The following is a 23,809-nucleotide window of genomic DNA, read 5'->3' as shown; positions in this document are numbered from 1 at the left end:
ATGACTCTTTGGGATGTGCGTGGCCAGCCACACTTAAGAGTGATTGCTGTGGGGACTGGCTGAGGCTTGATGGTCTGTTCTGAAATGCAGTCAAAGCTGTGGTGATTAAATGAGATCCAGGACCATCCTAATTCAGTGTTTAAGCTTTTTCTTCTTCCTTGGGGTCTGAGCTAGGCATGCGATAGGAATATTCATCTTTAGAAAGGGAGAAATAAAGGGGAAGGGAACAATCTTTTAGGCTCTTCTTTCCTCCAAAACCCCTGCGCCGGGAGACGGCCAACTCCATCAGCCCCTCCTCATTTCCCATTGCAGTTCCCAGGATCACAGCCCTGTGTCCTGAAAACCAAGCGGGAACAAGCCTGGAAGCGTAGTGGTGAGGGGGACTGGAAAAAGGGGCATTTCTGGTTTCTGGCCATGCTGTGATGGCCAGTGGTGGTCCGTTTCAGCTGGGGGGGGGGGCGAGGGCTGGAGGCTGCGGACGGCTGAAATGGGCATTGAGGAGAGTGCTGGAGGATGCAGGAGGGTGCAGGGGGGTACAAGAGGGTGCAGTAGATTGCAAGAGGGCACAGGAGGGTGCAGGATGGTTCAGGAGGGTGCAGGAAGGTGCAGTAGGTTGCAGGAGGGTGCAAAAGGGTGCAGGAGGGTGCGTGAGGATGCAGGGGATTGCAGGAGGGTGCAAAGGGGTGCAGGAGGATGCGGGAGAGTGTGTGAGGATGCAAGAGGGTGCAGCAGGATGCAGTGGGGTGCAGTGGGGTGCAGGGGTGTGCAGGGCGGTGTGGGAAGATGCAAGAGGGCGCAGGAGGATGCGGAAGGCACAGGAGGGTGCAGCAGGATGTGGGGGAGTGCAGAGGGGTGCAGCAGGATGCAGGGGGTTGCAGGAGGATGCAGCAGAGAGCAGGAGGGCGCAGGAGGGCGCGGGAGGGTGCGGGGGGACGCGGGAAGGCTCAGGAGGGCGCAGGGTCTCTGGCCCTGAGCCAAGCCGCCCAGAGCCGCCGCGGGAGCGGCCGCTGCCGCTGCCGGCAGGGAAGGGCGGCGGGGGAGGCGCGGCGGGCGCGGAGCTCGGCACTGCCCCGCTCCTTCGGCGCCGGCGCTGCCGGGCCGGGGGAGGGCTCAGCCCGGCCCGCCCAGCGCGGCTCTCCGGCCGCGCCGATGGGGCTGCGGGCCTGGCTGCGCTCGCTGGGCGCATGCTGCGGATGCTGCGGAGGGGAGGCGGCGGCGCCCCCCGAGAAGGAGCCCTTGCTCAGGTGAGGACCCCCCCCACCCCCGGCCCCTTACCCGAACACCCAGCCGTCTTGGAGGGATGGGGCTGAGCCCCCCCCGCGCCTTGCGCAGGAGGAGGAATGCTCCCACCGGAGATGGGTCGCGCCGCTGGCCCACAGCCACGCGTGAGCCCCTTTCGCCCCCACGCCGGCTCCGTCTGGACCCCAGAGCCCTTTCCCGCCGGTTGGCTGCCCCGGCGCGTCAAGCCGAGCCCCGTTCCGCTCCCCCCCCCCCCAAAAAAAAAAAAAAAATTACAGTTTCTAGCGATTTTACAACCGCTGCTCTCCGTGAAGGAGTTGGCCGTCCCCCTGCGAGAGCCGGTCGAGGCTCCAAGGGGATTTTCTCCCGGCGGTAACAAGCGGCTTTCGGTTCTCTTTCCGCCCGGGTGGGCTTGCCACAGGGGCCGGGTTTTTTCTGACACCTCGTGGCACGATGCACGCCGGGCTGCTGCGTGCCGTGGGGATTTTTACGGTGAAGTTTTAGCGAGCTGAACCGAGAGCCGGCTCTCTTCGGTGTTTCCCTTGTGCCCCTTGCCGTAGGTACCGTTCAGCTTTTATCTTCCCACGGTGGGATTTCGACAGAGGAGGCCGAGGCGCTGAACAAAAAGGGGGGTCCCCGCATCGCTGGGCAGGGGGTCAGGTCCCAGCTCTGGTCCCGGGCTGGGGATGCTGGAAAGGAGCTGACTGGAGCACTGACTCCAGCACTGCTGGAGCCGGCTTTATGTGAAAGCAGCACGCGTGCTGATTTCTAGACAGATTTTTCTCTCCTGCTGTCGGTTGCATCCGTCTTGTGCCTGGAGCCGTGAGGTTTTGGGGGTGGGAGTGGTATGAAAAGATGAAGTCCCGAGTTGCGGAGAAATGCTGTGAGCTGTGCAAGCACGTAAGGAGGTTTTGCGTGTTGCAAAACATCCGTTCATGGGGTGTGTGGCACCTCTGCCTCCTTCCCCAGCTGCCAGCGGGGATCCTGGCTGCTGCTGAAGCCCGCAGTGGGTACCCCAGCCCTGGGACGGGGCAGGGACTGTGCCCTCCCTGTGTCATTGGTGGGAGAGAGGCATTTCAAGAAGGAGCGGGGGATGCTGCTGGTGTGGCCTACATAGGTATCAGGGAATAGCAGAGCCAGCAAAAGGGCTTGAAATGTCCTCATTTTGTTCTGTTAAAGCAGTTACCTAAATAATAACCAGATAATCCTGAGCATGGGGCCTCCAGCCCAGGAAATTGGCATTAACCTAACGAAAGCCGAGCGCACGGGCGGAGAGGCTCCTTCCTGCTGCCTTCCCGGCCGGGGTGGCTGTCCCTCACCGGACACCTTTCTTTAGTAACATGCCTTCTGCCGGTGATCCAGTTAATGCTGGCTATAAGTAGGAAAGCCTGTATAAATGCTGGGCATTCAAAAGGCATCTTCTCTTGCACAAGTGTGCCAGCGTAATTAAGCTAACAGCCTAATCGCTGGCTTGTCCCTCTTCGGGAGGCTTTGGGGTTTTATTTAAATGCAGGGATCTTGCAAGAGCATGCTTGCTGTCTTTTTTTTTTTTTTATCGCAGCATTGTTTAAAAGGAATGACTTGCTTGAGATTTCAGATCTTTTAGCTGAGTTTTAGGTTTTGGGAGCTGGTGTTGCTACTGAAATGTTGACTTTATGACTTTTCACCTTATTTTCCCCAAGCAGAGTGGTTGCAGCCTCATAAATTCAACATGTCAAAGAATGAAGCAGTGAGGAGGAGGTAATATGTGTATAATGAGGTGCATATATTACCCAAGCGTATACAAGGCTGGCTGTAACCCGTGACGAGGCCAGCGACAGCAGCCAGCACTGTGCGTGGAGGTGGGGATGGAACACAGATGTAGGCACAGCGCTAGTGTGGGGCTGGGAAAAGAAACCCTAGACAAAGCCAGCGAGCTGGGCTGCTGCAGCAAAGCATCCAGGCTGCCTGGCTGTCTCTTGATGTGGAAAGGTGGGATCTGGCTCACATGGTGTCCTCAAGATGCAAATAAACCAAGAATTTGGGCTCCAAATCCCAAAATGAGTTTAATCTGGACTGAAAGGCCCCTGGAGCAGAAATTTATCGATGAAACGTTAGTGCTCACCATTTTCTGGATAAAGCCCAGAGTGTGAAATTGTCTGAGTCCCCTCTGATCCCACAGGGACTCCTGTAACCTGCAAAGCAGGCTGCCATTCATGTGCTCCTTTTTTTCCTCCCATTTCTTCATTTTAAATGTTGCTTGGAAGTCCAGCACGCTCTGGGGCAGAGCTCTCCGTGCTTGTATGGATTTGCAGACTCCTGGGCACTGCCCACATGCCTTACAGGCTGCTGGATGCTCTGTACCATGGTTTGGAAATAGAGATGTGTTGGGAAGTGCCTTGCAAGCTGTGAGGGAGTGGCATGTAGAAGCTAAAGTGTGTTAGTGCTATTGCCAGATATTGGTTTATAAAGTAATTCAGGTGTGAAGGGTACCAACAAGTCACTGAGTAGGAAGAAGACTGTCGAAGGCAGGATGGGACTGAACTCGTGCTGATAGCACGGCTGGCTCCTGAGTGATTTCTTCCAGGCTGGGATCCTGTCTGCTCCACATTTGAAAAATGTTTTGAGTGTACCCATGCTGGGTCTGGTATAGGAATGGCTGAGTTATGCCATCCACCCCCTCCCAGTTACGTTCGTTTGCTTGTCTTTAATGAGAGATTATAAGAGATTATCTTTTCCCTTATTACCTGTTGCTCAGGTTTTTGGTTTGTTGAAAGTCTAATTAACCTTCCTGCAGGAATGCTGATGTGAATATTTTTTTTCTATTTTATCTACGTGCTGGAGCTCCTCTTAACATCTTCTTTATGGCTTGATGTCATGGCTAAAGTGCCTGCAGTGTTATCTGAGGTTTCACTGTATGGGTTCCTTGCGAAAGGAGTGGGTTTTGGGTAGCAGATAGAATAAACAGTGGGTTGTTCTAACAAGAATTGAGCAGGGATTGCCACAGGATGGCTGATGAGACTATTGTGTAATGCCAAAAATATTTCTCCATATGTGTTGTGCTGCTCAAATGTCTCGACATCTTGATTAGAAACATTATGGAAATCGTCTGCTAAAAGTTCTCCCGGCAGAATTAAATAACCCTATAAAAAAATGCACATTCCAGTAGCAACATAAAGCCATAAAACACAGAACAGCCATCAGTGCAGAGAAAAGCTCCTTGCCTTGGTGGGGACAGCCTTCCCGGAAGATGATGCTCTGTTTTGCTGACCACTAAGCAAATAAAGCCTGGAGTTCACAAGCAGGCTGAAGACGTTTCCATCCCCAAATAGAGATGGGGCTAAATGTCCTTTCTGTGCCTTGGCACAGGTACTTACGCAGCTCAGTGCATCGCTGTACCTCTCAGGTAGGAGCTGCTGGGGTGGGGGGCTCCTGCAGGGATTGCTTGCTTGATTTGGTAGGGTTTGGGCTGCTGGGGAGAAAATAGAGCTGCAGGGTCACACAGTAACATGGTTGTGGATATGGGACCTCTGGAGAGCATCCAGTCCAACCCCTGCTTGAGCAGGGTCAGCTGGAGCAGGTTGCCCAGGACTGTGTCCAGTCAGGTTTTGAATGTCTCCAAGGATGGAGACTCCACAACCTCTCTGGGAAGCCTGTACCAGTGTTCACCCACCCTTCTTACGATTAAACAGAATTTCCTATATTTCAATGTGTATCCTATCATGGGACACCACTGAGAAGGGTCTGGCTCCATCTCCTTCACTCCCTCCCATTAGGTACTTACACACATGGATGAGATGCCCTGAAGCCATCTCTTCCCTGGGCTAATCAGCCCCAGCTCCCTCAGCAGAGGTGGCTTGTGTTTTGTCCGAAATGTCATTTTGTCCAAAACCATGCCCAACGGCACTGCCTTTGAGGAGAAGATGGGTAGAAGCTGCTTCTTTGGCCAAGAGCCAAGGGAAAGGCATTGCATGCAGCCATCCCCTTGCCTGCTGCTCAAGCATACCCCTCTGCACACAAAGTCTCTGTGGGGACAGACTGTGCCACTGGGATCTTGGCACGGCTGCAGGGTTTGTCAGGCAGAGAGAAAATACCCTCTGGAGCTGCTGGCATTTTTGAGTCTTAGTTAATTAGAACTGTTCCCACATTAAGCTTGGAGAGGCTGGGGGGGGCTTATGCAGGGTTCAGGGTAGGAAGATGTGATGGGAAGCAGGGCAGGGGGCTGCAGGAGCAATGGGGAGATGCCGCTCTTCATCCTCGCAGATGGATGCTCACAGTTCCTCCATCCTAGCTGCTCAAATAATATCTGGTGTCTTTAGTAACTTTGTGTGTCTGATGTCTTTCATGGCAGCACTGCCTGTTTTGAACCATGGCTTGTGTGGTCAGAATGTTTGCTAAGGTAAAAAACTTTCTTCCCATTCCCCACTCCTCTTCCTCCCCTCTCCCAGGCAGGACATTGGGCTGCAAGAGGGGATGCCATAGCAATGGGCACTTTACCCTGGGAAGGTAAAAGGAGGCAGCGTGATGCTGCAGTAGATAACGCTGCCTCACCTCTCCCCCCCTCTGCAGTAACAACAACCCCTACGCCTCCTTTGGAGCCACGCTGGCACGGGACGAGGAGCAGAACCTGTGGAGCACCCCACATGACATGACCCACACGGAGGCAGACGACGACCGGGTGCTGTACAACATGATCGTGGTCAGGAACCAGCTGGACAAGGACTCGGAGGTGAGGCGGTGCTGTTCCTTGTACTTGATTTCACTGCAGGCTGAGGCTCGGTGCTTTCATCGGATGCTTTGGCAGTGCCTTTATTTAAGTACCTGTTAAGCCGCTATAAAGACCCCAAAGTCCCCCAGCATGGCTCACGTAGGCATCAGGTCCTCCCATCTGCTCCATCACCCTCTAGATTTTATTCTATATCTGGTGTGGATACATCTGTGGCCATCTCATCCCTGGGAAGCTCAGGGATGTCTCTGGCAGCTGAGCTAGGAGAGCCACCCAGAGCTGGAATGCATGATGGCCCTGCAAGCACCTCTACCACCACTACCTGCAAACGTGTACTGGTAGCACTGGGATCCCCAGCTCAGTTTGCTAGCTTCACAGGCTGCTTTTTTTGTCTGATATTCCCCTGGTTTGGCCTTTCTGTGATCAGACTGGCATTAGCCCTGCCTGCAGTGGAGTTTCCCCAGCAATGACAGTGCCTGGAGCTGAGCTGCCGCTCCAGTGACGCGTCAAGTTAAATACTCCTCTAATGGGTTATACGGCAATTATTGAGAAGCGGAGAACTGGCACAGCTCTTAGCACAGAAGGGAAAAATCATTGCTGTTACATAAAGGCTGTTTTGCAGCCCTGATTTCCTTTGCTAAAGCACTTCGGCACAAAGGAGATTTCAGTGGCCTGATTAGGAGCAGGCTGTAGCAAATAGTGACACATTTTCCCCTCTCTGATTGCTTTTAAGACTTCAAAATATTTGCAGGAAAACCTGGAGGCTTCACATTTAATTTCAACATGATCCCATTTCATCCAGGACACCACAAGACTGTAACTCTTCCTCCTGTGATAGTCCCCTTAAACCACAAGCTAGCTCAGCTTTCACCAGAAGCCTTAAACTCAAAAGGTGCAGCTGAGATCAAAATTACAATTTTTAAAACTTAAAATGAGATAATGCAGTCCTTGTATACAGTTGGCCGGAATCCCCATTTAATTTTTTTTTTTTTCTATGAGAATTGAATTAATCGTGGTGTTTACAATAGATGGTTTTGTAACAATGCTTTCATGGCTGCACGTAACCTTTACAGCTACAACTGAAGATGTCCTCTACCTTGCAATTGCTTGTCTTAGAGAAGACAGGGAGCTTCATCCAGCCCAAATTAGCTGAAGGAAACAAGGACAACTCCATTTAGGAGGCTGCACCGCTCCTGAGTTGTTGCAGAGCTGGGTGTACTTCATGGCAGCGCTGGAGCTCCTGATTTCAGCCTGCACCCATTCAAGCGGCCTTTTAGCTTGATCTAGGGCTCCTATGAGGCAGGCCTTGTAAAAGCTTTTATTATTTATAAAACGGTATCATAAGTGGATGGGCTGCTAAAAAGATGTCTTCCTACGCGAAGGAGAGTTATGTGTCAGCCTTGCTCAGGTTACAGAGGAGAGCATCAGTTATGGGTGAGCAGGAGAGCGCTCCTGCATCTGCCTGTCCTAAACCCAGTGTGCCTGCCTGTCCTAAATCCACTGTTTTCTCTGTGCCTTCAGCATACCCATAGGGTTTTTAGTGGGTCTGAGCAGTCGCTGTGCCTGCCAGTGAAAAAGGGAAGTACAAAGAGCATGGGCTTTCCTCTCCATAACAAATGTAAGATCACATACCCTGTTTTTTTATGCAGTGCAATTAATCAAAAAGCCTGAGGAGTACGACATCAGGCTGACTTTGAAGAAAGCAAACACATGATATGCTTGATTTGAATTATGGCACAGTGCCCTTTCCAGCTAGTGATTGCTGTCTCTCTTTCACAGCTAGGGAAACTGAGGCACGATATGTAAGCCTGGCAAGCTGCTGCCATTTCCAGCTGCAGCTTTTTCTGGGTGGCAGAACAGGGAGGGACTTGGCTGGCAAAGCCAACCAACATTCCTGCATTTGGCCCTGGGTGCCGAAATCTCTCCTTACTCCAGAAAGCATTTTAAAACTAGGCCAGATTGCATTGCCCTCCCCTCTTTATGAGACTTTAGCCCTGAGAGAGAGAAGAAAAATCTAATTGCAAAACAGCACTGGGCTGCAAAAGCCATAATCTGCTTTGGGAGCTGCTCTGCTCCCAAAGTCCCAGGGAGAGTGTGTGGATGCTGCAGGAAAGGGGACAGGGGAACGGTTTCTTCTTTGTGCAGTGCATAAGCGTTATGAAACTATAGGTCCTTTTCTTCTCTTGGTTAAAATCAGACTGCAAGGAGAACTACTCCCTGTATTTCTGCTCCTTCATTTAACAAAGATATTTTGGCATGCTGTGCACTTAACTGTATGCTTTGCCATTCCCCACCTTTATCTTAGTGATTTCCTAGCACAGGACTTCGGAAGGATCCCAAAGAGCAGGTCGCTCTACATCATGTGTGCTTTATCTGTACGGCACCACCTCAGCCTCAAACCAATATCGCATTTTTCTTAATCTGGCTAACCCACTTCTGCTTTCCTGGGTATTTTCTTTCTTTTAAAATGGTTGTTCACAGAGTGGTGAGGTGCTGTGAGCTAGGACAGGAGAAGCGGTGGGCCAGGACGCAGTGGTGCCATCAGCACAGCGCTGGAGGTCAGCGGGCATGGTCCAGGGACAGCTGTCTCCTGGCCTGGGCACCTCTGGATTGTGGATCACTGTAAATAAATAAACCAAATTGTGTATGCAAAGGGCCAGGTGCTCGACGCTGAGTGCATCCTGTAGTTCAGTCAATTTTCTGCATGTTAGATCAATCATGGTGGGGCTGCCAGCAACTCACAGCGTTGGTGTCTTCCCTCAGGGTCAGTTCCTTGCCCCCACCATGGGGCAGGACCAACACCCAACCCATGCGGAGCTGTTTCTTCTCCCTGCCCCCTCCCGACAGCCCCGCTCTGCGAAATTTGGCAGCTCCAGCCCAAACTTTTGGTGACCTTAGCTTGTGTAAGGATGGCAGGGCTGCTCCACCTTGCTCCTTGCTGAACCCGGGCAGCAACCTCTTCAACGCAAGCACCGTGATGTCCCAGGAGCACCCTGTTTCACACCCACTTGTTTGTCCTGCTCGGTGCCATGTGCTGGGAGTGGCAGCTCACAGGGCCGTTGGCTGTGGTGGAGGCCGCTGGAGCACCCAGTGATTGCCAAACCCACTGTGTAATAGGTAGATAAGGCAAGATTTGCTGGAGCCTCCTAAAATCATAAGGACTGAGCAACTTGCAGCTTCACATTTCTCTCTGCTTGAGGCTGATGAGCATGATGTGCTTGCGGAAGCAAAGTGTGGGCAAGGGAGGGTGTGCGCAGGGAAAACCAGAAAAGCCATAGCTGAAGGGCTGGCTTAAGGGAGCTGGTAAAGCTGATGCAGCCTTTGGAGATCAAAGCTGTCGTCAAAGCTTTTGAAGGCTGGGGTCAATGTTTCAACTATGGAAGAAATGTTTTTTTCCTGCTCCTGCTCCGCAGCATCATTGAACCTGTTGTGGTGTAAAGTAAAACTCCAAATCTGGAGGTGAAATGAGGACCTCTGGGAAAACAGGATATTACTTAAGATGGTGCATAGATCAGGTCAAGTCACTGATCCAGCACGTACCCTGCTAGCGTGAAGGAAAGCATTTTATGGGGAATGGGGACTACTGTGGCTCCGGCAAGCCTCCAATATTAACAGTAAGAGCTGCACTGGGCTTATTGCTGGGCTTATGTCCGTGATGTGGCAGATAGCCCCCTCCATGAGGTCCAGTTTGTGGTGGCCCCGGTGCCTCAATGTCCTCTGATGGGGTTCGTCGAGTTACCCAGCCGTGAGCAGAGACCTTGAGCTGTTGCACCAGTACTGGCCTCAGAGAAGGAGCCAGGTTTAGGGCAGCTGCCCCAAGCGTCTGTGAACAGAAACTAAAGGTGGGGTTTTGCATTATGACCAAGGAAGAAACACTGTTCTTGTGGCTTGTTGTAAATGCAGTGTTTCTTTCTTCTTTTGGCTTATTCCCTTGGGGGAAAGGTGGGCTCATAAAGCCCACTAGCAAAGGCAATTCCGCAGCCTGCATCTCTGCTGGGGTCCTGGCTAGCAGAGGTATGCTGGCATGATCCTCCTGGCAAGCCAATTAACAAGCTGACAAGGCCTATTTTCCTGCTTGCTCCTGCTCTTCTACAGGATTATTCTTTTTTAAACAGGTTACAGAGAAGGTCAGTATTGCGACACGCTGTTGCTGGGGCATGGAGAGATGATGGGATTTATGCAGGGTTGGGGATGCCAGTCGGGTAGCCCAGAACCCGACCCTCTTAATGCCTGCATGCCTCTTTTAAAACTGAATCCAATTTAAGCTTATTCTAAGCTGAGATGTCTGTCGATGATTCAATGTATGAGCATGGATCTAGGGTTTGTATTTGTTCAACTACTTCCAGTGGGGCCAGTCGCAGAGCCAGAGCAGGAGCATCCCTGGACACAGCGTGGTACCTGCCTGGACTGGTATTTTGCAGTCTTTCCCTGATAATTCTGTTTTTACCTCATTTCCAAAATAACTCTTGAACAGAACAGTGACACCAATTGCTTTTAAGGGAATAAAGCAGAAGGCTTTGGTAGAGGATTGCTTTAGCAACATGAGGAAAGCTACCTGCTAATTAGGAAATTTCCATACGAGCAGGGATGAAAAGTTGGACAGTGCTTGCCTGTTCTCTTGGCACATTTTTTCCCAGAGCTCTCGGTTATGTACCAACCTGGCTTATATTTCATGCCCAGCATTTCCTCACTTCCATTTGGTGTTTGCAGATTTAGTATATCACACTAGAGAGTCTGGAGGAGTTTTCCAGCTAAATATTTGAAGGGCTGAGCACTCGGAGGAGAGAGGCAGCAGGGTTTCCCTGCTGCTCCCGGAATATTCTTGACTCATGCACAAAGGGTTTTCTCAAGCCCCCACTGGTATATGTTGTGCCCTGCTATGTAGGCTTAAAAGGGCAAAACTGGTTGCAAAAAACAGGGCCAGGAACTGCAACCTGCTTTGGTTTCCTGTGGTTAATTCAGATTTTGGCAAAAGGGTATTTTTTCTTAAAGGATTGATTTTGAATGCATCGCTGGGATGTCCCAGACCTGTAGAAACACCAAGGGGTGTGGTGAAGAGCAGTCTTCTGCTGTACTTTCCCAGTACTGTGACTCCTCACTGCCCCAGAAGTTACACCTAATTTTGCAAAAGACAGGACAGGGAATGGAGCTGCACAGAAGGTGCAAAACAATGCTAAGTTTTGGGAGAGAGCTGCTTGTCCTGTGCCCGCATACAGTCTCAGACACCTTGCTGGAAGGGGCTGCGGGGGGGAGCCAGCCCAGGATGCGTCGCAAAGGGCAGCCTGCTCTGGCCTCGCTCTGCCCAGGGCTGCTCAAGGACCAGTGTGCCCTGTCCTGCATCTCGCCGGTGCCCTGGTACGCAGCAGCCTTCCCCATCACAGCCGCAGTGAGGGCTGAGCGAGAGCGAGGTTTGGTGCGGAGCCCCGGCTGCCTGCCCTGGGGCTGCCCAGCATCGGTGCTGAGCAGCCTCAGCCTCGTGATGCCGTCTGGCCCCAACCAAACGCTCCCTGCACAGGTCACATCTTGGTGACTCATGGGATGTGCATGGGGAACACCCTTCCCAAAGTCTCTGATGTTGCCCGTTCCTATGTGGAGACACGGGCAGGACAAGCTTTGCTCTTCCTCTGCTGTGTAGCTAAAGGGAGATGCTTTTTAGAATAATTTTGGGGATGGAAAGATGCTCTGAACTTTATTTCCTCATTAAAGCAACACAGAGGACAGCCCCCTGCCCACAGCATTTAGGATGTCTCTGCTACAAGGAATCACCTGAGAAAACTCAGTGGTTTCTGAGGCTGATGGAGAACAGGGCATAAGACCCTCTGAGAGCTCAGCCTGTAGCTGCCCAACCTGATCCTGATAATCTCTGCTGTCACTAGTTGCTTTTCAGTGACTTGCACCATGTGCAGCATCCTCCTCCCAGCTTTCTCTACAGAAATATAAATGCATCCAGCTCCATGCTCAGGCAAAAGAAATCCCACCAAAACAAGAGGTCCCACCCAGGCACCACCATTAAGCATCATATTCTGTACCAAAGCTGCTCTTTTGCACACTCCCCAAATTCTTCACTGACAGGACACTGTTAGAGGTCCCCCGGGACTAAATATGCACTGTACTCATAACGCAGCTCTAACTATGACGTACAAGAAAGCCATAACCTAGATTCCCTTAAAACAAAAACAGACAAAGGAAAACACACTGCTGTTAATCCAGAGAAAATCGGGAGCAGCTTCCCTGCATGCTAAGCACTGCTCGCCGTTTAGCTTAGCGAGGAGTCTGGCTCACTCCCACAGCGGGTAAATCCCCGCAGCCCTGAAAGCTGCTGCCAGGTGGAGCATCTTTCCCACCCCCCAGCTCACTAATTCAGCAGTGTGAAGTGCGCCTGGAATCACAGTGGCTGTGTTGATCAATCGCCTGCGTTAAAGCACTTGTTTATCTCCGCGGGACGGCAGAGACACACAGCTTATTTCCCTACCAGCATGACCAGACTGGTTTGCTCTCCTTTCTGCTTATACCACGGGGTCACAAGCAGGCTGAGATGTTTCTGAGGGATCCCTGCCAGCGGGGAGCAAGGCATCGTGCAGCCTTTATTCTCTTTTTAAAAACTTTCAACTTTGCAATAAACTTCCCACAAAGCTTTCATACAATAAAGCCCCTCTTTTCTTTTTCACTGAGAGGAGCTCAGTTCCTAGCTATGAGCCGGTGTCAAGAGAGAAGAGAGTCTGGTCCCTGCCTCCTTTCTTTTGCAAAGGGCTGAAGAGATGTTTTGATGCCTTGCGCTGGCAGCCAGGTGCCCTCCTATGCAAACAGTAAAGCTGTTTTCAAGTACCACTGCAGTCAAGAGAGAAACGCTCCTCTGATTAGCAAAGCTAGCTAGTGGTCAGCAGCAACACAAAGCTAAAAATGAAGGGGATTTTGCTCTCCGGGAGGACGAGCGGTGCAGAGCGAGCGGCTGCAGGTGGAGCTGCGTTTCCCCTGCTCTCCTGACCTGAATTCATCGGTGTCTTAACCCTGCCAGCTGCTTCTTCCAAAGCGTAATCTCCAAGGGCTTCCTGCAGCTATCGCTGAACAAGGAAACAGGCTTGTCATTTAATTCTCTGCAGTCGTGGCGTGTCAGCCAGGTTCAGGAAAAAAACCACTAAGAAATCTCCAACTCTTTATCGAATCAAGTCAACTCTTTAAGGCACCAGGTATCAGAAAAACAGTGGGATTTCTAACACACAGGTGACCTTCACGGGTATTGTTTAACCCCTTTGAACCCAGTATGTCATGTAGGAAAATCCCAGGGAGACGGCACAGATTAACACCCGTTTATTCTGTAAGAGTCCATCTATGTATTCTGTTGCTGAGAAATGAGATTCATTAAGGATGCAGGGAAATTATCGGAGTGATGTTATGACCTGCTGTGTGGATGCTTCTGTAAATGCATCCTTTGTAGTGTGTGCATTGATTAAACTCTGCTAGCAAAAGTACTCCTGGTTTTCTTGCAGAATACATGCATTTCCACAGGAATGCATGCTTATACAGATGTGTTTAGTTGTGCTGGTATAACTTTAATAAATAACCTCAAAACCTTTGCTTTTAGACAGTGTCCCATTATGCAGATACAAAGCTTGAGGTCAAGTGCAAGGATTTAAGCTCTATAGTTAAGTTAAGCATTAACTGCAGCAACTAGCAGCCACTAATAGTTATTATGTCAGATGACTCCAGCTCAGCCCTCAACCATCCTCGTGCATCCCTCTTCTCTGCTATTTAAAAAAGGGTACCAAGCCTTTTAAAAAAAGGTTATTTTTCTTGTTTTCCAGTACTTTTGAAAACCTGTCTACTCCAGTTAAATGCCAAACAGAGGGCTGAACAGTTTGGAGAAGCCACTGTATGTGTGAGCATACTGAGAGCAGTAACTTTTTTCCAAACTTTGTTTCCCATGGGCTATCATCAGCTGTAAGAAAATGTGCCATGCCAGTGTAACTGCAAGGATATGAAAATAAGGTGTTGCAATAGTTTATAGAAGGTAATTATTGATATGTGGTTGTGGTTTCTTGAGCTATAGAGGCTGAATAAGGTATTTTCACAACCTCAGGTTTTGATACTAGCTGGGGTGTCAAGGTTTGGGGAAAAGGGCTTTGGACCCAGAAGACTGAAGTCTCTCAGATGAGCAACATTTAGAATTTCATGTTGTTCTCCAGCCTAGGACAGCGTTATAATTTCCAGCACAGAGCTGGAATTATATTCTCCCTGTTTGACCACTTTGGTCATCGGCCATGCCTAAAATTCTGTAATCCCATTTCAAGGTAACTGGAAGCCTATTGTGTACATGCAGAGAAGATACAGAGATGCTGTATATAAATATAAAGCTAAAATATTCTATGCTAGTCAGTGTAATTTCTTCCAGGGACAACGGCAGCCTGGCCATCGACCTTCATACGGATCCCTCAGTGCCAACATCAACAGTTCAACTCTGGCTCCGTTTCTAAAAGCTGAAATTCCTAGAAAAGCAGCAGAGACCTCCCCACATGCAAATGACTGAGTGTCTCTTATCCCTTTGCTTTGCAGGAATGGCAAAAGCTTAACTATGATATTTATACCTTACGGCAGACCCGAAAAGAAGTGAGAAGCAGGTGGAAACACATTTTGGAGGATTTAGGTAAGCTAGAGGACAAAAGGATGTCATTTCTGTGGTACCAAATGAGAGGTCCCATGATGGTCGAGGATTGGAATGGCTCCACAAAATCAGGCTGGTAGAGGAGAGAGGGAGGAAAATGAAACAAGGTTGCTGAGCAGTGCCATCAGGTAGCCCACATGGCAGCTGAGAGCCTGCGGGAGGCTCCCCAGAGCTCAGGCACAGCCGGGAGGAGACGGAGCCACCGTGTCTGCAGGGATGTCAAAAAGCCCACGAGCCCATAATAGCATGCACAGTCATCCATTTCAAGCTTCCTTGTGGAAACTTAGCAGGGATACCTGGGAGTTCACCCTGGGTTTTTCTAAACAAGATAAGCAGGGAGAAATGAAAATTCCTTTCAGATTTGAACACAGATGATACATCTATTTTCCTTCCTTAGCCCATGCCAGCTGATCAGAGCTAAACCACCCACGTTGTTTTCTCCTAAGTGAATTTGAAGTATTCTTTCACCAGATGAAATTGCTCAACAGTGGCCCTCCTACTCTGGCTATTTCCTAGCCTGCAAGCAGTGAACTGCACCCACCGGTCCTGTGTGCTCAGCTGCTGCTCCTCTGGAGAAGGCAGTGGCAGGTGTGACCTGGTTTTCCCAATTACATTGCCCACAGCATGTGACGCTTGGGCCAAAGAGATGTGCCGTACCAGCACATCAGCTTGGTGACTTGCATCATGCTCTGGAGGTGGTTGGCAGCTAACGAGAGGAGGATGTGCGAGTCGAGCACACTTGTTGGGCTGTTCAAGGATATTATCACTGGGAGGAAGAGAGATAGGTTTCTCAGCTGCTCCTGCCCTACCTGCTGTTCTGGCATCTGGATGGGAGGAACATTATAAATTCATAACTATGTATCAGCATTCATCTTCACCCAGGTGTTCACGCAGCCTGTACAGCCCAAACATGGGAGGGATCACTTGACATCCTTACATCTGTTACTGCAGGTTGACAAAGGCACTCCCACATCTCCCTCACATCCGCAATGGCTCTGGAGCTGTTTTACAAAGGGTAGGGAAGCTCAAGGCCAGGGATCGCTTGGCCTTAGTGAAGCTAGACATGCAACCAGATGTGAAACCTGCTCTCTTGTTATCTAGACCTGTGCTTTAATCGTAAGACCACCACTCTTTCCCCATAAGTGCTTTCAGGTGAGACACATCACCACCAGCTCCGTGGAGCTAAACTAAAAGTTAATGGTTGCCATTACATCTAAAGATCCCTGCATTCATTCTCCTCCCGCTTTCCCTCCCTGGATACTCTTCCTATAAGAGATGCTGACTGCTATGGGAATAATTACCCATGCATTCATTACTGCCACAGGTTTTTTATCACTGTTACCTCCCAACAACATATAGGTGTAGCTGCTGGGGTGCTCAGGAAGCCCCACCAGCCCCAAAAGCTCTGGCAGCATGAGAACATGGAAGAGCTAAATCAACACCCTGGGTGCGGATGTTCATCTGCCTTCTCTGGAAGACTAGCAACAAACTTGCTCTAAGTGGATTTATGGGTTTTTTTCCCCACCAGCAAGCTCATACCTGCCCCAAGTGCAGACACGGAGCATGCCTCAAGGAAACATTAGTTTGTTTTAGCAAGTAGGGAACACAGCAGCCCATGCTGGAGTGGGAATAAGGAGCCTTGCAAGAGCCTGGAGGACTCAGAGATGACCCTGCCCACGTTTGACTCATTTCTGTAAGACATCTCTTTCCCAGGTTTCCAGAAGGAGGCAGACTCCCTCTTGTCGGTGACCAAACTCAGCATCATTAGTGACTCCCAGAACATGGGCAAAGCCCGGGACTTCCTGTTAAAGCTGTCTGAAGAGACAAACATCTTCCCGACCAGCTGGGAGCTTTCTGAGCGCTACCTCTTTGTGGTGGTGAGTAGTTCCGAGCATGCCTTCCTCCCCACTGCCCCCATCTCTGCAAGTGAGCTCAGACGAAGGGGAGCAGATAGGTGAACTGCACCAGAGGATGCTCAAATACATGGTGGCATCTGGGGCGTCCCTGTCAGATATTGCACTTACAGCTTGGCTGTTCAGCTTCCTTGGAAATGTCACTGCTGTAGCACCATGAATTTGCCCCCACCAAGTTCCTTTAAGCCTGTGTAACTGGGTGCTCTTGCAGCCAGTTAATGAAGTGGGAAAAGATTAGGCCTAATGCCTGGCTTAACCTGAGAGCAGGCATGGAGGGAGGACCCTGACCAGGGAGCTGCCCAAAGCAGCCTGTAGTGATTATAAAACCCCATTGCTTTGGCAGGATCGGCTCATAGCTCTGGATGCTGCAGATGAGTTCTTCAAGATGGCCAGTGTGGAGTATCCGAAGAGACCCAGCGGGGAAAGAGTGGACGATAGCCAGAAGGCCCCCCAGTGTATTGCTGTCATGATGCCCTGAGGAACATGCCTTGCTGGTGCAAGACGGGCAGCGGGTTTCCTTCCCTCTGGGACCAGGCTCCTCTGCCGAGGGGTGAGCACAAGTAGTGCCGCTCCTTGTTTTCCTGCAGAGAAGCAAGTGGGCTTGCTGGAGCAGAGCGAGGAGGTCAGCGAGCTGTGCCCCACCAGGAGGGTACAGGAAGGCAGATGCTGGCCCCAAGGTGCTCCCAAGCAGAAGGGAGCAAGAACCGCTGTAGCGTAGCCCTGGTGGGAGACCTCAAGCTGAGTAGTGTGCACGATAGGCACGGGGGGGGGGGGGCGGACCTGCCGTGCAAAGCATTGCTACCAGTAGCTGCAAAAGTTGAGATGCCTCTAGTTACAAGCGCTGTGAGGAGATCCGCGTTTCCACCTTCCGCTGGTACCTGCCACTGTCCCCACCCTTGACTCTGCCAGCCGGGAGGACCAGCAAGGAAGGAAAAATACCTCAGTCATCTACAATTCCATGATGTTTCTCTGTGCACTGGTCCTCTTCTTCATCCCCAGCCTATGGCAGCCCCACCAGGCAGGTCCCAGGGGATTTGGCAAAGAAGCAGGAGCAGCATGTAGCCGGCGGAGGATTTAATGCCAGGTGGCAAAGCCTTGGAGCAGTGTCGCAGTTGGGTGCTCTATCCCCAGCCATTAGTGGTTTGGAGGCGTTTGTGTTGGGGGGTGCTCAGCCTGACATCTTAAGGTAGATTTTAGGAAGGTGCCAAGGTCAGAGCTGCTGAGAATTTGGCTCCTGTAATATCCTCAGATAGGTTGCCCAACATCTATCAATTTCTGAAAGTTTTGGTCTTAATTGCATTAAAAAATCCCATTATAAAGCTGCATGTACTGTCAATATATACCACCCCTGCTGTTAATGAGGATTTTTAATGAACGTTCTTTATATCTTGGGGTTTTGTCTGATAATGAGCAATAATTTTAAAACACTGGATTTGATCATTTAGAAACAAGTGGAAGTTCTCCACTGTTTAACACGTGCTGCTAATTGGCCAGTTGAAAATGCTGGTTACACAGGACCTCCCAAAATAGCAAAACAGAGCTTTTATTTGTTTCTACCTACAGTGTTTGAAATATATATATTTATTAATTGTTTCTGTTTGTCAGTCTTCCTGGGAAGCATTTTTGTCAGCTCAGGACATCAGTGAAAACTGAGTTTAATAAACAAAACACATTACAAAACTAACGTTTCTTAGTCTCTCTGTAACCCTATTCAGACAGCAACATTTATCTTGACTACTCATAGTAAAAGGGTTGGGGTATTTGCAGACCATATGCCTCTGCGGCCTGTTCTCCACAATTCTCCACAATTGTCCGTTGACTTGCAAGAGTAGGGTCATTTGCCAGGTTAGGACCGAAGTCTTTGTAGGAGATGATGGGGACTGAAATTTATTTCAGTGGGATTTGGAGTTAGGTGCCCAGTTCCCATTGATTTTTTTATTTATTTTTTTTAGCAGAAGTTCAGCTGCACTTTGGAAAACCTCCCATGTTTTTATAAAAATAAACTTTAGTGCATGGCAACTCCAGGGTTTGATTTGAACAAACTGTTGCAGAACAGAGAGATCCAGCAGTCTGAGGAACACTGTGCCAAAGTACATGACACTACCCAAAAGTCAGCCCTTAGGATGTTATCACTTTATAGTACTACATGTTACGTAAAACCACCTGATGAGTTCCAAAATCTCATGGGCGAGAAGAAGAGATCTTGTTAGCTGTGGTGCTGCTTGTTTTGGCGACAGAGGTCGACATTAAGCAGCGCCTTTGCAGACCCACCCTTTGCTGCCACTTGTAGCTGTGAAACTGGTTCTGATGTCAACAAAATGCATTTTGTTGTAACTTAATAGGACAGAAACTGCCTAAAAGGGACAATAATTAGGATCTCTGAATGAGTTTAGCTATCCAAGTAAGGCCCTGTGCAGGGGAAATGCTGTATTTCTGAGCACAGCCACAGGGAGGAGTAGGAATTAACAGCATCATTGGATCAGAGCAAAGCAGAAGGCCCAGGAACTTGTGCATCAGATTATGTACTGATCACAACATGAACGGAAACAGGTCTGTCAGTCCTAGAACTCAGATAAAACTGGTCATGGGGTAACGCGCAAATACTGCAAAACAGCCTTCGGTTAAGTATAAGGATGCAAAACTTCTAAAAATCTGCAACTTGAAAAATTATAGGAACCAGCAGAAATTGTTTCCATAGAGCTCCAAGTTCGTCATCCTGTTCATCTCAGTAGGAAATGCCCTGTCTTCCATGCACTTGAGGTGGAAGACTGATAAACTGTATTTCGGTTAGCAAAATGCAGGGTCATTTGCCTTTTCTAATTTGCATAGAAATTATGAGGTAGACACACATCTTAGTATTTAGGCTCTAACAGCGGAAAAGTTACCCATGTCTATACAGCAGATATGGTGGGACTATCCTGTTTAATGGCAAGAACAAAGATGGGGAAAGAGGCTCAAACAAACATCTCCCAGTGAAATGCATTCCACATTTTGGGCAAGTTAAAATCACTGGCACTGGCAAGGGAAAGGCTCCTGGGCAGCACTTGCATTTTGGGTCTCAAATTGAGAACGTGAGATTAAACTGAGGAGACGTTCTGATAGTAAAAACAAGTCAGACGCACACAGTTGAGTGTCACAGCTGAGCACAGTTGCAGCACAGACTGACTGTCATAGGCCTCTGGGTGGACAGGCTGCCTCACCAAATGGACCAGGGCACCTCATTAGGCAGCAAAGTCCTCTCCAGTGAGAAAGATGGAATAAAGATTTCATAAAACACATAAATTTCAAACAACACCCAAGTCAGAGGCTCCCTGGTGATGCTGCATCACTGCCACAGTCCTGGGTGGGGGGAAATCATCCCCCAACAAGAGCGATTACCTTCTTCACTAGAAGCAAATTTGGGTTTCTCTCATTTGATGCACCATCCAGAGCTCTAGCTGCCATTCAGGTGGGCTTGAGTCTCCCATATGACCTGTATCGCACCTGAATGCTTGTACAGATGTCTTTGACATCCTACAGGTCTCAGGTCCACCAGATACCTGCATGTGGGGAGCCAAACCCTGCCCACACCCAGCGAAACCTGCCAGCACCCACTTGGGAAGCGATGGCTGTAAGACAGCCCAGCGAACACCAGATGCCACTGTTCCCTTAGCCATGCTGCGGCATGCTGAGGGAAATCATGTTTACAATGAGGGGAGATTTTTCCAACCTTTTCGTGCATGCATCAAGTCTCTCAAGCTTGCAAGAACTGGCTTTCTGTTAAAGGTTAGGGTTTAGATATTTAATAATTGTTCTGGCGCTTTCCGGGAGACAGTGGTGAGTACATCTCTCTTTCAAAGGTTCACAGGGCTGGGGCCCTGGCCTCTGCTCCTGCTTGGAAGTGCCACTCAGCATGGGGCTGCCTGCTGCAGGAATTAGCATGTTCACTAAGAACATTTATTTTTCTAAATAGAGGGTGACTTTGGCACTGCTTCCTTCACCAGGAAAGGAAAAATACCAAGAATTCTTTAAAGTGAGCAATGTGAGAGGGTTTAAAGTACATCTGGGTTCACCTGGCTTTCAGATACCTATTTTTTTTCCTCGACTTTGTATTTAACTAATATTTCAACTGTGAAGAAAGAAAGAAAAAAAAAAAGGGGGGGACATCTTCCTTCTAGCCATAAGCCATAGACATGCGTCACTCGGGTTTCCTTTTCCTCAGCCACAGTAGAAGCAGACACAACTAGCACAATTCATGTGATAATTTGAAACAGATAACCACTGGCTATGAATCAGGGTAGCTTCTCCAAAGTGAGAAATCCTGATTTATACCAACTGATGGTCTAAGCTTTATCTTCCACCAGCACCCATTTGGTTATTTCAGACATTGCCTGTATCAATCAGGCTGTTGAGCAAACCTTGAGAAAAACACTTGTGCCTAATCGTTGGCCAATATGTTGGCTAACAGTGGCTGAGCAGAGTATTTTAGGTTTTTGGGTCATGGGGAGCAACACTGTAGAGTTTCCTTCCTCTAAATTAAAGCTAGGAATTAGATATAGTGCAATTACTGTCTGTAATAGAAACCAGCTAGAAACAAAAAACAATTTACAGACCATCTTGACTGTGCATGTGCACACATGGTTTCTTCTTTGTATTTCAAGTTTTCCTACGACATACATCATGAATTTGGCAGGATGAGAAAAGAAATGGTGGAAATTCACCTGTGAGCTGTAAGACAGGCAGAAGGTGGCAGTGCAGGTGTTTGGTAAAGGCTGGAGCAGCAGCAGGCAAAGGAGATGGGAGGCAGTGGCCTGAAAGGAGTCAGGCTTTCCATTTTACTTGCTATGGATGTAAATCACACCATAAGTTCTGATAAATAATGAGAACGGACATGGGAAAGAAAACTGTCATCTTTTAAATTTCAACTATAGGAAAAATTACCATTTCAAACCACTCAGTTTCAATCATTTCTAATGTTAGAAATTCCAACACTTACATACTCTTCCTGGAGGGAAGCGTGTACTTTTCTAATCTAATAAGGATCAGTAACATTGAGTGACTTACCACAAAATAGCTCTCCAAAAGCATTTCTTTGAAGACAAACAACCATTTTTGCATGGGGAGTCCTTGTTAGGCAAGTCATGGATTATGAGAAACATTTCATTGGCTTAAAACTTGCAGACCTTGCGGACACATCCATAGGGGAGCTGCCCTTGCACAAGGGAGTCCATGGAGAAATCTGCTCACTGGCCACTCCTAAAAGCCCTAAGAAAAGACTTGCACAGCCAAAAGCTTGTCTGTTTTTTCTACCAGTTGGTCTAATGAAACGTACCACCTTTCCTCATAAGCCTCATCCTTATCCTTTAAGGAGAACAGTCATTTTTCAAAGCGCTAATAAATTCAGGTGACTATTTTGTCTGTCTTAGATTATGAAAGGAAGACACCATGGAGGCTGTGGGCACCCTTGACATGACACGATTCTAGCAGCATTAAAATAGACAAATTTAGGCAGTGAAGCTAGTGAACAAAGAGGTAGAGCCATATCAAAGCAAAGAGGGCAGCAAATGAAGGCAAATAGGCACAGCCCAGCCAGTGCCCAAGAAAAGGAAAGAGTACTTGGCAGGTAGAGAAGGTTGTGTGCAGTGGGTACAGTGTCGGTGCCAAAATATGTTGTGATGGTGCAGCAGAGCCCATCATCTGGGTAGCACCAGCAGGATGAAATGTGTTTGTGTATGCCTGTATAACCATCCTTAAAAACCCTGTTTGATGATAGCTTACCAGCAGATCAGAAAGAAGAGATATTTACGAAATTATGTCCTTTCAAGAGTGGCAACTTTGTATCTGTTAAGCTGCTGGGATTCTTTCCATTGGCTTGAACTGGGTTTGAGTCAGACTTTGGAGACACAAACACCACCGCAAGTCCAGACGCCACTGGAGTCAAAAACAAAACTTCTGCCAGCTGCCCATCTATTCCTCTTCTGCACCAAAGTCTCAAAAATAACAAGTATGGTTTCTGAAAAGATTTCCAGAAGTGATGAAAGGATGTACCTCTACTTGCCTGAAGGAAGAAAATAAAGCCCAAACCATTTCTCATGGCCAAGGGATCACAGGGAAAATTCAGGTCAGAGGAGACCCCAGGAGGTCATCTCAGCCAAACTCCTCGCTTGAAATAACCTCTCCCCTTTTGAAAATGGTGCAAGCAACCTGTATGGAAAACATTATTGGCATACACAATGTTCCACCTAGCCAAAGAAGTAGTGGTTGGTACAATGGAATTGTATTAAATTTTATTTAAAAAGTGGAATAGATTTGTGAAACTCATCTGGAGGGCAGGTTTGGAATGAATTAATCCTTCCATGAAATATTACTTTGATACCTCTAGCTCAAATGACCAGGGTTAGCTTTAAACACGCATTTCCATGCTGCCTTAAGTGAAGGAGCCAGACAGAGGAGTGACGGGAGCCCAGAGCCATGCAGGTTGGTTCACTGTGCCTGGGACATCCCCAGCAGGGTGATCTGGTTAGCAGGGAGCCAGCAGCACCCGTGGAGTCAGCAGTTCCCAGGGAGCCATTTGGGGATGAAGGGAGAAGGAGGGAAGGGAACGGTGTTATCTTGCTGATAGGGAGTTGGCCTAGGATTTCAAAACTCAATTTCCATTTCCAGACCTGCCCCATCTCTGTCAGCCCTTCAGGTCATCCAAGTGCAGGATGGGGAGGTCATACCTACTAAAGCTGATGGCAAAATGGTCTTCCTGCGCTGGAGGTATTGTCAACGTCTTGATATTTCTGCATCTGTCTTCAAGCAAAATTTCATATCTCTAAAACGTTCACAAGGCTATTATCCAAAAGACTCTGCTATAATAATTTCAAGATGTTTTGCTTCAATTTTGACTTTTTTTAATGCTCTCCAGCTTTTTAGTATAAGCCAAATAAAGCATTGTTTCTATCCAGAAAATAAAACTTCAAATTTAGATCACAGCAGTGCCTTTTAAAGCAGTGCTAAACCAGGTGGTTTTTTTTTAATTCAGGGGAATACCTATTCCCACAAATAGTTTCAATTCTGATAAATCAGCATTTCCAGACAGAAAATTGTTTAGTTTAGTTTTAAATCCTAACCCTGCCTAATACTTAACTCTTTGTTGTGAACTGCTTTGAGATCTACTAACAAAGTGTGCTGAATGGCGGTCAGTAGTATCATGATTATTTTTCAAGCAAAAATTATGTTTCAAAACATAAGCAAAAGACATCTTTTAATCAATTTGACGATGTTTAAGTGAGATCACTAAAAAAGACTACAGCTCTGCAAAGGACACGT

At 48.6% G+C, this 23,809-nt stretch overlaps 1 protein-coding gene across 1 annotated transcript; it reads left to right on the top strand.

The window, feature by feature from the left end:
• Window positions 1-1,022: 1,022 nt before the first annotated feature.
• On the top strand, window positions 1,023-18,200 carry MREG (melanoregulin). The gene is made up of 5 exons (XM_069782057.1): window positions 1,023-1,244; window positions 5,788-5,947; window positions 14,495-14,585; window positions 16,317-16,480; window positions 16,860-18,200. Exons 1-5 carry the CDS (start codon window positions 1,150-1,152, stop codon window positions 16,992-16,994), a joined length of 645 nt encoding a protein of 214 aa, XP_069638158.1. The 5' UTR covers window positions 1,023-1,149; the 3' UTR covers window positions 16,995-18,200.
• The last annotated feature ends 5,609 nt before the right edge of the window (window positions 18,201-23,809 follow it).

The sequence above is a fragment of the Haliaeetus albicilla genome, chromosome 4 (genome assembly GCF_947461875.1).
Source record: "Haliaeetus albicilla chromosome 4, bHalAlb1.1, whole genome shotgun sequence".
Classification (NCBI taxonomy): domain Eukaryota; kingdom Metazoa; phylum Chordata; class Aves; order Accipitriformes; family Accipitridae; genus Haliaeetus; species Haliaeetus albicilla.
The sequence above is the reverse complement of the archived record's forward strand: the minus strand, read 5'-3'. Positions and strand labels throughout refer to the sequence as shown.